At 35.5% G+C, this 14,067-nt stretch overlaps 1 protein-coding gene across 1 annotated transcript in view; it reads left to right on the top strand.

Annotated features, from left to right (window-relative positions):
- Positions 1–13,686, top strand: part of LOC126336824 (uncharacterized) — a 194,775-nt gene extending 181,089 nt beyond the window's left edge. The window contains exon 11 of the mRNA XM_050000885.1: positions 12,941–13,686. Within this exon, the coding sequence (XP_049856842.1) occupies positions 12,941–13,176 (236 nt within the window). The 3' untranslated portion in view covers positions 13,177–13,686. The remainder of the gene's footprint in view (positions 1–12,940) is intronic.
- Positions 13,687–14,067: the final 381 nt, after the last annotated feature.

Genomic DNA, 14,067 nt, shown 5'->3' with positions numbered 1-14,067 from the left:
TTCATGTTGTAATTACATGGTTCACTTGTAAATAATATAACTTTATGGACTATTGATTTCACTCCCAACACAGTAATTGTAATAGTCCACTAATGCTGTTCTGGGCTTCATTCACAGACTTATTTGATACAGATCTCCATATTACTCTCCTGTGTAAGCCTTTACATCTCAGAATAACTATTGCAACCCACATCCATTTGAATGTGCTTACTGTTCAGGTCTCTTTGTCTCCCTCAGAAAATTTTCTTCTGACACTTCTCTTTGATACCATACTTATGATTCCCTAATGTCTCATCATGAGTCCTACCAACCAATCCCTCCTTTTAGTCAAGTTATGCCACAAATCTTATATCTTATATCACAAGTCTTATATGTTATATCCTCGTTTCAAGTCACTGTTAATTCCGTTCAATTGAGCATCCAAGTCCTTTGCTGTCTCTGGCAGATATTAAATGTCATCAGCAAATTGCAGAGCATTTATTTCATCTTCCTGAACTTTAATTTCCTTTCCAAATTTCTTCTTGCTTTCCTTCACAGCTTGATTTATGTACATATTGAATTACACTGGTGATATGCTACAACCATGTCCTACTCACTCCTGAAGCACTGCTTCCCTTTCATGCCCTTTGACTCTTATAACTGCCGTCTTATTTTTGTACAAGTTGTAAATAATCTTTTGCTCCCTTTTCTTTAACCTTGCTACCTTCAAAAATTCAGAGAGTGTATTCCAGTCAATACATCAAGATCTTTTTCAGAAACTACAAATGCTATAAATGTAAATCTGCCTTTCCTTAATGGATCATTGAAGATAGATGGTAATTTTAGTATTGCCTCACATGTTACAACAATTCTTTGATACCCAAACTGTTGTTCCCTGAGGTCAGCTTCTACCAGTTTGTCCCTTCTTATTTAAGTAATTCCTTTACAAACATGACTTATTAAACTGATAGTTTGGTAATATTCATTTTACTTCTACCATTACAAGCTTTAGTAATAATTTCTATTATTTTCTGCTCTTTATGGAGAGTGATCTCATCAAAACTAACTATACCATTGTAATCAGTGAATTGAAAACTACTCCCTGAATAATAAATTAATGAGAAATATTGTATGTATAACTTTTCATGAATTTCAAGCATATGTGGTATACTTGAAACTGCACTGTTGAAACATAATTAATTATTTGGCAGGAATAGAGTAGTAGCAGTTGGAATAGTCCCAAGTTGCCGTGTTTTACCCTATGGAGGAGGACCCAGATGAAAGACTTGTCCATTTCACTGCAGCATCCTGCTGCAGTGCCAGCAGAGGATTATTCTATACCATCAAAAGATAGGGCCACATGGCCACTGGAAAACTGTGACACTTAATACAAAAGGCTTGATTTTAATTCTGCTCCCCCCCCCCCCCCCCCCCAGCATCAGCTCTAGCTTTTCTGAGTTGTATAAATGGGAGTTATCCTTGCAACTTATTCTTCATTCCTGTGATCTTCCTGGGCCTCAGTCTATACTACCCCCCCCCCCCCCCCCCAATCCCGCACACAAACAATCTTCCCAACAGTCTGCCCTTCTTCTTCAGTTCTTCCCCCTCCCCTCTCTCTGCAACTCTGTATCCTGTTCGCCTGCTCCCTTTTCCTCCCTTATTTCGATCTTGTGCACCTGCTGCTTCCCTTTGAGCTATGTGTACGTTAGCTCCTTAAAAGATTTGTGTAAAAGCAAGTGAAGTTTTCATTCTATTCTCTATGCCTGTCAATGAGTCAGTGAGACTTCTATGCAGTAAATTGTTACCTTTACTCTTAATAATTTAAATTCTGTTGAAACCTTCTCTGTTATACACATAAAGTTAAATTTTTGCATATACATTGAGAGCACAAAATATAATAAAATGTTATGTTGTTTGTGTTTGTGTTTTACTGATGATGCAGGAAGGCCAGTACATTTGTAATTCTCTTGGTCTCTTTTACATACACTTGTGGGAAGGCCAGTACATCTGTAACTCTCTTGCTTTCTTTCACATACACTTGACATAAAGAATTCAATTAATGAAGCTATTACTAGAAGCAGTAATAATGACTATGCAAGGTTTTAATGGTTACATTTGCTTATGCTAACAGTATCTGATAACACACATGTCTATTTATCAATCTGCTATAGCAAGAGCAAACATGATTTATGGAATGTACTACTTTATAGAGAAATGCGTAAGATACAATGAAGTGCAGGTTGTGTGGAGCACTGAACACATTGACTGGAAAACAGTAAGACAAGTTACAGAGTAGGTTGAGCACTCATTTGTAATCACTTAAATAATATTGTTTCTTTGGTGGCTCACCAGAGTATGCCACGGGGCTCACCCAGGTAGCCTCTACAAGTGGGCCTGTGAACTGAATGGACACACTATTTATGAAATTACAGGTGTCATGAGTGAAAGTACATCATTCCTCCCTTCTTGGAATGGGAAAATCACATACATAAAAACACTAGGCATAGAAAAGTACACAGTACGGAAAAAAATTCATGGAACAGATAAAAAGCACTGGTAATAAAAAAGCACTGGAACCAAAAAAGCACTGGTTCCAAAAAAGCTCTAGTACCATAAAAGCACTGGTACCCTGAAAAAAGAACCACTGATCTTACAAGACACTGAGATTAAGAGTCATGGAAAACACCAATGATGGCATTGACGTCCATTTCATCACCTGATGGTGGCAGCTGCTGAGGCATGTGGTGGGCAGGTGCAGGCAAGTAGGGAAAAGAAGTGATGAGGGGGAGGTTTGGCACACCTTCCCCCAATGCCATGACAGGACTGGGGACAGCATCTTCATAGTGACAATTTGTCACGGTCAGCAGTTAGTGCCAAAGGTTGCACAGGACCCAGTAACATTCTTGGCAGCGGCTGCGGTGTCAGGTACAGTGGGAGTTGCACCAGTGATGGCAGAAAGCAAGCATTGAAATTGGTATAGGCTGAAAGGTGTATTGATGATGAGAAGGCACCTAGTGGCCTCGTTCAAGGGGAGCTGGAAGTATGCTTCCAATTAATAAATCATGGAAAAGTGGTGGGTGCCTGACAATTTTGCAAGCAACTTATTAGGTAGCCATCGGCTTCTTAACAATGCCCTGTAGTGCAGCCCAGTCACTGTAAGAAATAGGCTGAATGATACTGGCTGATATCAAATGGTCTAATTCAGCCTTGGCAGAGTCACACAATGTAATAGGTACCTGTTGCACCTTTCACGATATTGTGGGACTGAAAACTGGTAGCCCAACTGAGCCCTGGGGAAACAGGGATGAAAATTCAGAGCAGAGGGACTCCAGTTACTGATACATAACTTGATTTGACACTAAATTTACCTCATTGCATCTATCCTGAACAGGTCTGTGGTATGGGGATGATCCACAACAAGGAAGGTAAGAGAGTGAACAACAGAATTGTAAGAGACAAAAGTGGAGAACTGACCTAGGGTTGGAATCTGCTGTTTATTGTAGCTAACCAAGTTCTATGAAACCTGTGTGAGGGCAAGGGAGCCGAAGTACACATACATTCGTGTGTTTACTAAAGTCACTGCAGCTCCTGTGTCCACTTGAATTTTAGTGCTTTATTAAACACACACAAGTCAGTAAATAATTTGTTAGGGGAAACAGTCATTGTAGAGATACATTTTATATCCATCAGTACTACTGTATCTGCCTTTGAAGAGGAGTTGCACAACAATGCAATGTGCCTTTTTTCTGACACTTATTGCAAACCACCTAGTACTCGGGGCATGCAGCAAGCTCATGTTGGATGAAGCAGTATGGGCAAGATGGAAGGTGAGCACACTGCCACTGCCGTGATTTGTCCTGCTGGTGCTGTGGCCTTAACCAGTGCTGCCCCATGGGACACTGAGTTGACGGTTTTAACCCGTGCAGTGGCTTCCATGTAATCCTGAACACATGTAAAGTGCCTAACAGGAGTTGACTGCACAACTTCTGATATCTCCCCAATGCAGAAATTTGACCACTTGCAGCCCATGACACTTCAGAGGACTGTGCTGTATTGAGTACATCCTTAAGTGTCAGATTCTCACACTGAAGTGCTTTTTCACAGACTTCCCTATCTGAGGCCAGATGAATAATAATGTCACACACCATGTGATTAGCGAAGGATTCATGATGATGGGTACTAGTGACAAATTGACAACACTGGCTCAACCCATGTGATACTGCAGCACAAGCTTTGTAAGATTGGTTTGGGCATTTCTGATGATGGTAAAATTCTACACACATTGCAATGACATGTGATCTGCCACTTACAGATTGAGAGAAGCTTGCACAGTTCATCAAATGATAAGTTGGCCAGTTCATGCAAAGATGCAAGTTGGCATAACAACTGATAAATGCATGGCAAAATCCAGCAAACAAAGAAAGTCCTACGTAGGTCTGCATCTTCCACGTAAGAAACATGGAAATCTTGGCATATCAGTCAATTCATTGTATGCCACAAAGGGCGATGGTTGCACTGACAGAAGACTAATCTTTCAAAAATACTCTGACCATTCCCACCCTCTTGTTCCCCAAAGTTAGTTTATTAATGTTTCGAGTAAGTTAGTAACTTGGGCAGCTGATCACATTTTCACACCATTTGCCACACTTAGATTGTGACACACTGAAGTGAGTGACAGAAACAGTTGATCTTGTTTGTTATGTATTGATGGCTCATTGTTCTTCTCCTTTCTGTGGTTTATCATTCTATAACTAAGTAGAAGGTGATTAGGTAGGTATTTCAGTAATAATATCAATTCTGGTGGACTTTCTGCAGAATTACACAAATATTTTCAGTAATTTTACTTCTCAATACAAATTGATAAAACACCTATAACTCATTCTCCATTCTTTCATTTCAAATTTATACAACAAACTGCACAAAAGAAAAGGATTTACCTCTAGCAATATGCAGCAAAGAAGTTACTATAATATATCAATCTATATCTGCAAAACAATCTTTGAAACATACATTTCATAAATAAAACACAATCAATTGTCTATCTTTTTTGAAAAGTCAACAATTATTATTGTAATTACATTAATTATTTATAATCATCTACATTTAAACATTGTTAAATAGCTTTGTAGTAACTGATTTTTAATTTTTTTGTCTTTGGTGTGGTATCATTTGTTTCATACGATTCAAGATTGCTTAGTATGTTTACCTCACCATAATCACTTTTATTTAAAAAAATTGAAGAGCACAGTGGGAATAGAATCCAGATAGGAAAGAATTAGAATAGAGTGAACCAGAAATTAAGAATGGATACACCAAGCTAGAGAAGGCACCACTCACCATGTGGTGTGACTACCAAAGTCCACAGACCGCCTACCTATTCCATGTGCAAAATTATCAATTTTTATCACTTATTTTGTTTTAGTCTCTGATTGTTACAAAAAATTTGCATTCATTAGTTTTCATATCACATAATAGATTATACAACAGCATAAGAAAAAATGCTTTTCAAGTCTTTCAAATTATGTTGCAGAATGAGACGAATAGCTCATTCTTATATCTTACACATTTTCTTAAAAACTGGATTATTTAGTTGCTTATGTAAAAGATATTGGCCATAAATTATGCCAGAAATGTCACCAACACTGAAATTTACTTTAAAGTACTGTTCATTAGCTATTTGCCACTGTTACATTTAAAATTCTTTTTTCGCATTTACATAAAGTATGCTGATTCAGCGAGGCAATATGAAAGTTCAGAACATATACTAAATAATATTAAACATAAAAAACCTATCATAGTAAACACAAGCAAGTGATATACAGTGCAAGAAATTGCAGTTATTTTGTGAGAAATGGTGAGCTGCCTTCCACACACATTCCCAGAACTATTACACAAGAAATGTTTAAGTTTCACTGGGTGACCAATAATTCTAGACAGCAAAAGGAGATGCTCTAATGGCCAGTTTTCAAGTTTCATGGATTTTTTACACAAATATCATGATTAAAATTAACATGGAAATGAATTCACAAGATGTTAATACTTTATAGCCAGAAACTAAATATTTAGTACATGTAAATTATATCCTACCAATACCAACTCTTTCAAAATGCCATTGCTTTGGAATCCTGCAGCTGTTAAATAAAATTCAGTAACTATCAACGAATCAGACCAAGCTCAAACTTCCATAAACATGAATCCGTAATGTTTCATTTCCCTAAAATCATCATAAACCTCATCAATTTCACATATTCATTATAGTTCACAGTACACTAAACCTTCATCTCACTCACGAATTCATCTCAAAATAAACTTATCAAAATTATAAAATATTTCACAAAACCTCATAATACCTTCAAAATTCCTCAAATAGAAATATTTCTATGCACTGTAATTCTTGTATCCTGTTCAAAAATAGTACAGCATGAGCCAAGAAAAATATGTTAATTGTTAACTTCACATACAGGTAGGTCTGAAAAACAACATAATCTATTTTGCCTTTTCCTCTCAAAGACAACACAATAATAAATGAGCTGACATAGCTTATAAACTTTTTACTTGTTTATTTTCCATAAACATTCTTTTTATTCACTAAAGCACTAGATGTATTGGTATTGCTAACACTGGCTGACTATAGTAATATTTTCTCACTCTAACTCATTAAGGTAAAAAAATTAAATGTTTTTTTCTTAATGCATATTAGATCATTTGAAATTACTATCATGTTGGGGAACTTATCCTCAATTAATTCCATTATACTGAGACAGTAACAGACAAATACACAGTATAATGGAATTATAAAAAAAATGGATAGGTAAGTAACAGACAAATCTTGCAGCATGGAAATTCAAATTAAAGAAGCAATATTCACAAGCAAAAACAAAAAATCAGATGGTCAATTTTGACAAATTAGAAAATTTTCCACGTTTCAAGTAGCAGTGATCTCATCTCTATTCAACATTTTGCTGTACCATACAATCTGACTTTGATGATTATTTTTTCTTTTCATGTAATAGCTCAGTTAAATTATTATTCTACATGGTCCTGCACTTTCATGTTTGCAAAACTCATCTAAAATTTTACTTCCACTTGTGTCTTACAGGTAGATTCCTCCATTAACTACTTTCTCCAGCTACAAATACTTACCAATAATATTTTACATGATTTCCTGAATGTGAACTACCATAATACAAAGTCTCTAAGTCCACTGCTTCCTCAATATAGTTCTCCAAAAGACATCAACATAATCATCATTTTTATAATTATCCTCAATATACATATATTTTTAAAAAAACTGATATGTATAATTTTTTCCTGTTTGATGCAACTAGGTTGCTTCCCAAAATGAACATTTTTACCATTTACTCTTTTATCTTCCTTCTCCTTCTGATGATAATTGTTACCATTGTGATTAATTTGTTCCCTTCTGTTGTGATTATTACTGTGCTAATTTTGATTACTACCTCTTTCAAAATGTATGTGTCTCTGTTATGGTTGTATTTCCCTGCTTTTTTCAGCTTTGACCAAAATCTGCCTTAAAAATCCTCTCTCAAAGTCTGTATAGGTTGTGTCATCATTAATATACTGATTTTCCCAGCTTAATGCATAACCTTTCAAAAAGTTCAAACAAACTTGATTTTCATAATATCAGGCATATTCAACACAAAGTTATCTCTGCATTACTGCAGAAAATCTACAGGGTGTAAACTACCTTCACCTGAAAAGTTTTCACTGGAATGTTGAAAAACATAGTTCCAACATTGTTAATAAGATTTTTATTAACTACATCATTAAACAATTCTTCAATTTTTTACACAAAACAGAAACACTGCTTTCTAGGGAGCTAGTTTTGCTGTTACTTAATTTTATCTTTTCTGTGAGTTTGCTGTTTATTGTTTTCACCTGTTCAACAAAACTGCTTTAAAAACTGCCAGTTTGGTGTCAACATTAGTTTACGAAGCCAAAATTCAACTATTTACATTTTTGTCAATACTACTTATTTCCTCATGTACTTTTTCAAAAGCATTTTTTTAACTTCAGTAATCTCATCATTGACTATTTTAACTTTGTTATTAAATTTAAGTTCAATTTCTTTCATTGTGGACTCCACAGCCTCTACCCCCCCAACCATCCAACCTCTCAATTTTGTGATCAATATAATATAACTAAGCTGTATTTTTACCGATACACTCAAATAATTCTTTTTTGAATGACCAATATATGTGAACTGATTCTTATTTTCTTGTTTATGGTTTTCAATTTGCTCAATTAGTTTTGCAAACTGGTCATTACTCATTTTTATTAACAATGACAGCATGGTATTTACATAATTATCATCATCTTGGTTTAATTCATCCATTAGTTTATTCACTTCATTACTGACATTTTCCTGTTCTTGTTTCACTACACTATTTAAGTCTCCCATGTCTGTATTATTCCCTATTGTTCCATATTCTTCAATGACTGTCATTGTTAATAAATACACAATGAAACACTACCCCAAAAAAGAAAAAAAGAAATAAATAAAAGATTAACAGTATTTAATTGTTTTGTTGCATGTTGACACTGCTAATTGTTCACCTCACTTTTTATTTTTACCATCCTTTTCTTCTTCTTGTTTGCAAACTCCTTTTTTGCTGTTATTGTTGGTGTTTTGTGGCTGTGGTTCATATCAGACTGATTGTTCACATAAAATTTTCACAGTATCTTTAAATTTGCAACAAGAAAAATAATCCAACCAAATATTCACATTCCACTTTCGAAAAGTCCTGGATGGCATCAGCGTATTCTGACCATCCCAAGGCAACTGATGACCTCAGAAGTTAAGTCACATAGTGCTCAGAGCCATTTTTTTACCATCCCACCCTCTTGTTGTTCCAAGTTATCTTTGTAATTACATTAAATATTTATAAACATTTACATTTTAACATTGTATTTGTGTCTTTGATGCGCTACCATTCACTTCATATAATCCAAGATTGGTTAGTACTTTAAGCTCACCATGATTAGTTCAATTTCAATGTGCATATGCCATTTGTTTTAGAGCAGTAGGGAGAGCCTGCTGTTGTTGATATTTGCCAGGCATCTTAGCACCGGCACTAACACCTGGAGAAAACATAACCCTCACTCATCACCGAATTTTTTATAGCAGGAACAAACAGGATTTATGGAAGACAGTACTTTATAGAAAAAAAAAACATAAGGTACAATGAGATAAATATTGTGCATAGCACTGAACACATTGACTGGACAAAAGTAGTGCAGGTCACAGAATAGGCCAAGCACACATTCGCAATCACTTAAATAATACTGTTTCCTTGGTAGTTCACCAGAGAGCACCAGCGGGCTGAACCACATGACCAGTACAAGTGGGCTTGTGAATTGTATGGACATGTGATCTCTGAAATCGCATGCATCATCCTTCCTCCTACATTTGTCAATTAGTTACTTCATAAGATCCACCACATACTTTGAATAACCACTTAGCTCATTAGTGCTAATTAGTTCTCAGCTGCACACTTACATGTTCTCTTGTTTCATGCTTATTATCTCTTTGTTCATTCTCATTATATTCTTTGATGAAATTTTATGTGTTGCGTCTCTCATTTCTTTGAAACAAGCTCTTTTATTGCAATTCTTTCCTCATCTGATGTTAAGTTCTGTCACAATTTTTTTAAAATCATTTGTTACTATATTATTTATTTTCATATGGTTTCTATTTTCGTAACAACCACCTGTTTTTTATATTAAGACTCTGCTTCCCCATTTCTCCTCTTTGTCACTACTTCAGGTACTGTCCAAAATGTGATAGCATTTCACTAACATCAGGAGCGCTTGAATTTCACTTGTTGTACACTTTTATTTGCTAGAATTTTGACAACAAAGATTTGATATAATGCTTGCAGACTAATGATGGACTGAAATAAATATTCAGTAATCTGCCTGCAAGATTAATTCCTGTAGCTTCAAAAGTCTATCTGTTTTTTATTTGTTCTTTACTATGGTATGCAGGTTTATGGGTGACACAATCTTCCTTCAGTAGATGTTCATTATAACACTGTTGGGTATCTCCCACAAATTTATCATTGACATTACCAATAACTCTGTCTTTTTCATTAGAAACCTGGGGTTCCATCAAATTCCCCATCATTTGGTGCCTATTTATGAATATTCTGTCAACAACGTTACTGTTTTCAGTTCGACAACTAAGTATGCTCCATACAATGAGACATCTCTGTGTAACTTGTACAAACAATAGTGTTGGATAATTGGAACATTGGAAGAGCGTCTACTCATAAACCACCACAATAGGAACAATTATAAAGGGCTGGCAGGCAAACATATTTAAGAAACTAAGGTAAATGTCAGATTCAAGAATTTTTTTAAATGTGTCACATCAGAAAAAAGGCAGGAAACAGGAAAAATATAAATTAAGGGACACATTTAAGAAAGAAAAGGAAAAAGTTCACCACAACTGTATTTTCTCATATGACAATCATGGGGAAAAAGTCTGTTGAATGTATAAAACACAGAATATGAATAATAGCCAAGACAGAAGATGGGGTTATCATACATGGTATGATAGATGTGCAGGTCCCACTTCTCATTCATTTGCATCACATACAATATGGTCTGTATCTGAATAGCTCCCGTTAGAGGTCACTTGTACCTCTTTTTGCCAAAAGTATCTGTAGTGACCAGAGAACAGTCTGTTTAGTATCTCAGTGATTTCATGTGATTCTAATAGAACTCTTTTGGTACAAATGTGTGAGAAAGACACAGCAGTAAAATAACCACACTTAAATACTACCAAAGAGAAATACATCTAGGGCATGACAAGATTTATAAGTAAACATTGCTTTAGTATTTTTGCACAAAACAACAGAAGACACTTTAAATCAGAACGAAGAGCCAATATACAAAAGTGATTCACGAAAATGTATATTTACAGTTGTTTAACATTAGTAAGAATATCATCTGCAGTCTACAGAAATTATGTAGATAAATCCTCAAGGTTACAGTTTTCAACCATATAATCATAGTGCTAATAAAAGAAATTGGCATAAGCTATACACACAAGAAGCAAAGTAATGTCTCAGGTAATAAGTGTTGATTCATATTACATTAAACAGCTCTTTCAATACTGTGTGCACTAGAGCATATGTGAACACAGGATGTTGTAGCATTAATTTTGTAGAAACTGTTTCAAATGGAATTTTTCAACTCTGTAGTAACATGTTTCTGATTTACATTTCTTGAGCCAAGGAACACTTTAGCACAGTAAATAACACAATATAAACAGTAAACAAAAAACTGCATTTGGAACCCAAGACAGCAACAAGGATAGAAAACAGTCACAATCAAATAAAAAAATAATAGTAAGAATCCATAATGGAGGCTAATATGCAGTAAGCAGCAGACAAATTTAGGAGGAAGGATTGATAAATAGAAATATGTGTTATCAGATACAGTTAGTATAAGAAAACCTGTCAATTAAAATCTCACATTGTTATTAGTGCTTCTAATATTAATATTATTCTGTGTGAAAAAGAGCAGGAGAGTTACAAATGTACTAAGCACAAACACACAACATTGCATTTTATTATATTTTGTGATGCTAATGTACATGCAAAACTTTAGTTTATGTTTATGGTATGGAAAGTTTCAGCAGAATATAAATAATTAAGAGTAAAGGTAACAACTTACTGCATAGAAGAATCATTGAGTCATTAACACCCCCCCCCCCCCAACCACACACACACAAAAACACACACACACACACACACACACACACACACACACACACACACACACGCATACATACATACATACATACACACACCTGTACAGCTACATTGTGCCGGATGAATCCACAATTGTGGAACTGCAGTTTGGCAGTTGAATACACTCTGCAGAGCTTGCAGTTCGACACAGTTAGATGGGTATGAGGAGAGGAGTTGTGTCAGGTGGAGTGAGCAAGGGGAGAAAGGGGGCAGATGGCAGGAGAGAAGGTGGCTGATGGCTCAAAGGGAGGCAGCAGGTGTATGAAATAGGGATGATGGAGGAAAATGCAGTAGGTGAACATGATAGGAATATTATACATGGGCACCAGGGCCAGTGAATTTATGCAGCTTATGATTATGATGACACAGGGAGTACATGAGACAAGAATGTCATGTTGTTGATTGTAAAAAGGACTTATTATTGTCTTAGTGGTGATCTAATTATCTACTTCAATACTTTGCTGCTATTTACAGTTTCATAGTTATAGAGGCTAAAATTTAGTGCATCTGTGTCTACAACGATGTTAGCATAACTCTACCTAGAAGATAACGTGTGTTACAAAGATAAAAACAGCCTAGTCCATCAAAATCTAAGCACTGATTGTCACCCTGTGAAAACATTAGTATTTTTATGCAATTACTAGTAGTGTGGTAGGACAGTTTGACAATACAGAGTATAAAGATACATAAGTACACATAACGTTAAACAATGGAAAATCCTAGGTGGAATGTAACAGTATTATGAAAAGGATAATTGCTACGCACCATGTAATGGAGATGTGGAGTGCCAGAGAGGCCAGCCCCTCCTGCCGGAGGTTTGAGTCCTCCCTTGGGCATGGGTGTATGTGTTATTCTTAGCATAACTTAGTTTAAGTATTGTGTAAGTCTAGGGACCGATGACCTCAACAGATTCATCCCTTAGAAATTCACCCCACCCCAGAGAGGCACAACACTGTCGGAAAGTTTCTCTCTCTCTCTCTCTCTCTCTCTCTCTCTCTCTCTCTCTCTCTCTCTCTCTCTCTCTCTCTCTCTCACACACACACACACACACACACAACAAGTGTGTGCTTGCTATGAGCCAGAGAAACACCCTGTGACTAATATTTAGTATAGTGTCATGATTCCTGGATCTTCAGAGGTTGCAGAACCAAAATTTGATTTCCCTTTATTTTTGTTTTCAGGATACTGGTTCTTTCACTGTCATATATCAAACCATGCAGAACTTGGTATGGGTGTAGTACTGAAAGTTGGTAGACATGATGAGATGGTATCAATTCCATCCGATTTTCCGCAGTGTGGAAACTGGAAGTGGAGTTACCATGGAGAAGTTGCTGGATCAGCAAGATCTTATGGAAGTTTAGTGGCACTGTTGTTTTGTTTGTCCCTCCTGGAAGTGTATTACATAGGCATGGTGTGATATATTCTGTATTTATTGAATTAAAATTATTTTATTCTCAAAATAACTAATTTCAAGCAACTTTGTTCTGTTATGGTTTAATAGTTTTGGAAATTTTTGTATATAATAAATTTAAAGATTCTTGCAGAGTGATTTTGAAATGTAACAAAGATTATTATAAGCTCTGAGATATTTAAGGTGCTCCACTATGTTACTAACTTAGGATAAAAATATGTTCGCTGAATGAAACATTTTTAGGAATTGATGACATGCTGCTCTGCAAAAAATTGTTGTAGTTTGAAGGGTTTGTTGGTTGAGTGAAAAATAGATGGTACTTGTTTGCAATGATTGTGTAAGTAAATGATTAAAGTTTTGAACAATATAACAATATCAATATTTTATTAAACTACTCTGAACATGAACTGAAATATCAGGAAATAGTAACATTGAGTTAATGGAGAAATTGACAACTAAAATTGCTTTGGATCCTATTGCTGATGAATACACATTGTCTTGGGTCTTCCTGATGAATATAGTTAATCATTGTTGCCCCCACCCCCTCCTCCTGACAGACACACACACACACACACACACACACACACACATAATGTACAGATAATACTTACATATGAGTGTTTCAGTCCTCTATGCATTAAAAGTAAGCACTATGTTCAAGTTGAATTTGATTTGCTATTAACCATGTACTGTGGGATAGACTTCAACATTAAACAATCTATGTTTTTTTTACAATAGGATTCTTAAAAAAGTGCTACTTTAATGCAGAATATCCTTAAAAACAAATGTCAATTGTTGCTAATATCATGGAATTCTCTTATTTCATAGAATGGTTGCTTCAATAAATAGCCATGATTATTAACTTTGAAAGTGCTGTTGGAGCAGCTATTGCACTAT

The sequence above is a fragment of the Schistocerca gregaria genome, chromosome 2, assembly GCF_023897955.1.
Source record: "Schistocerca gregaria isolate iqSchGreg1 chromosome 2, iqSchGreg1.2, whole genome shotgun sequence".
Classification (NCBI taxonomy): domain Eukaryota; kingdom Metazoa; phylum Arthropoda; class Insecta; order Orthoptera; family Acrididae; genus Schistocerca; species Schistocerca gregaria.
The sequence above is the reverse complement of the archived record's forward strand: the minus strand, read 5'-3'. Positions and strand labels throughout refer to the sequence as shown.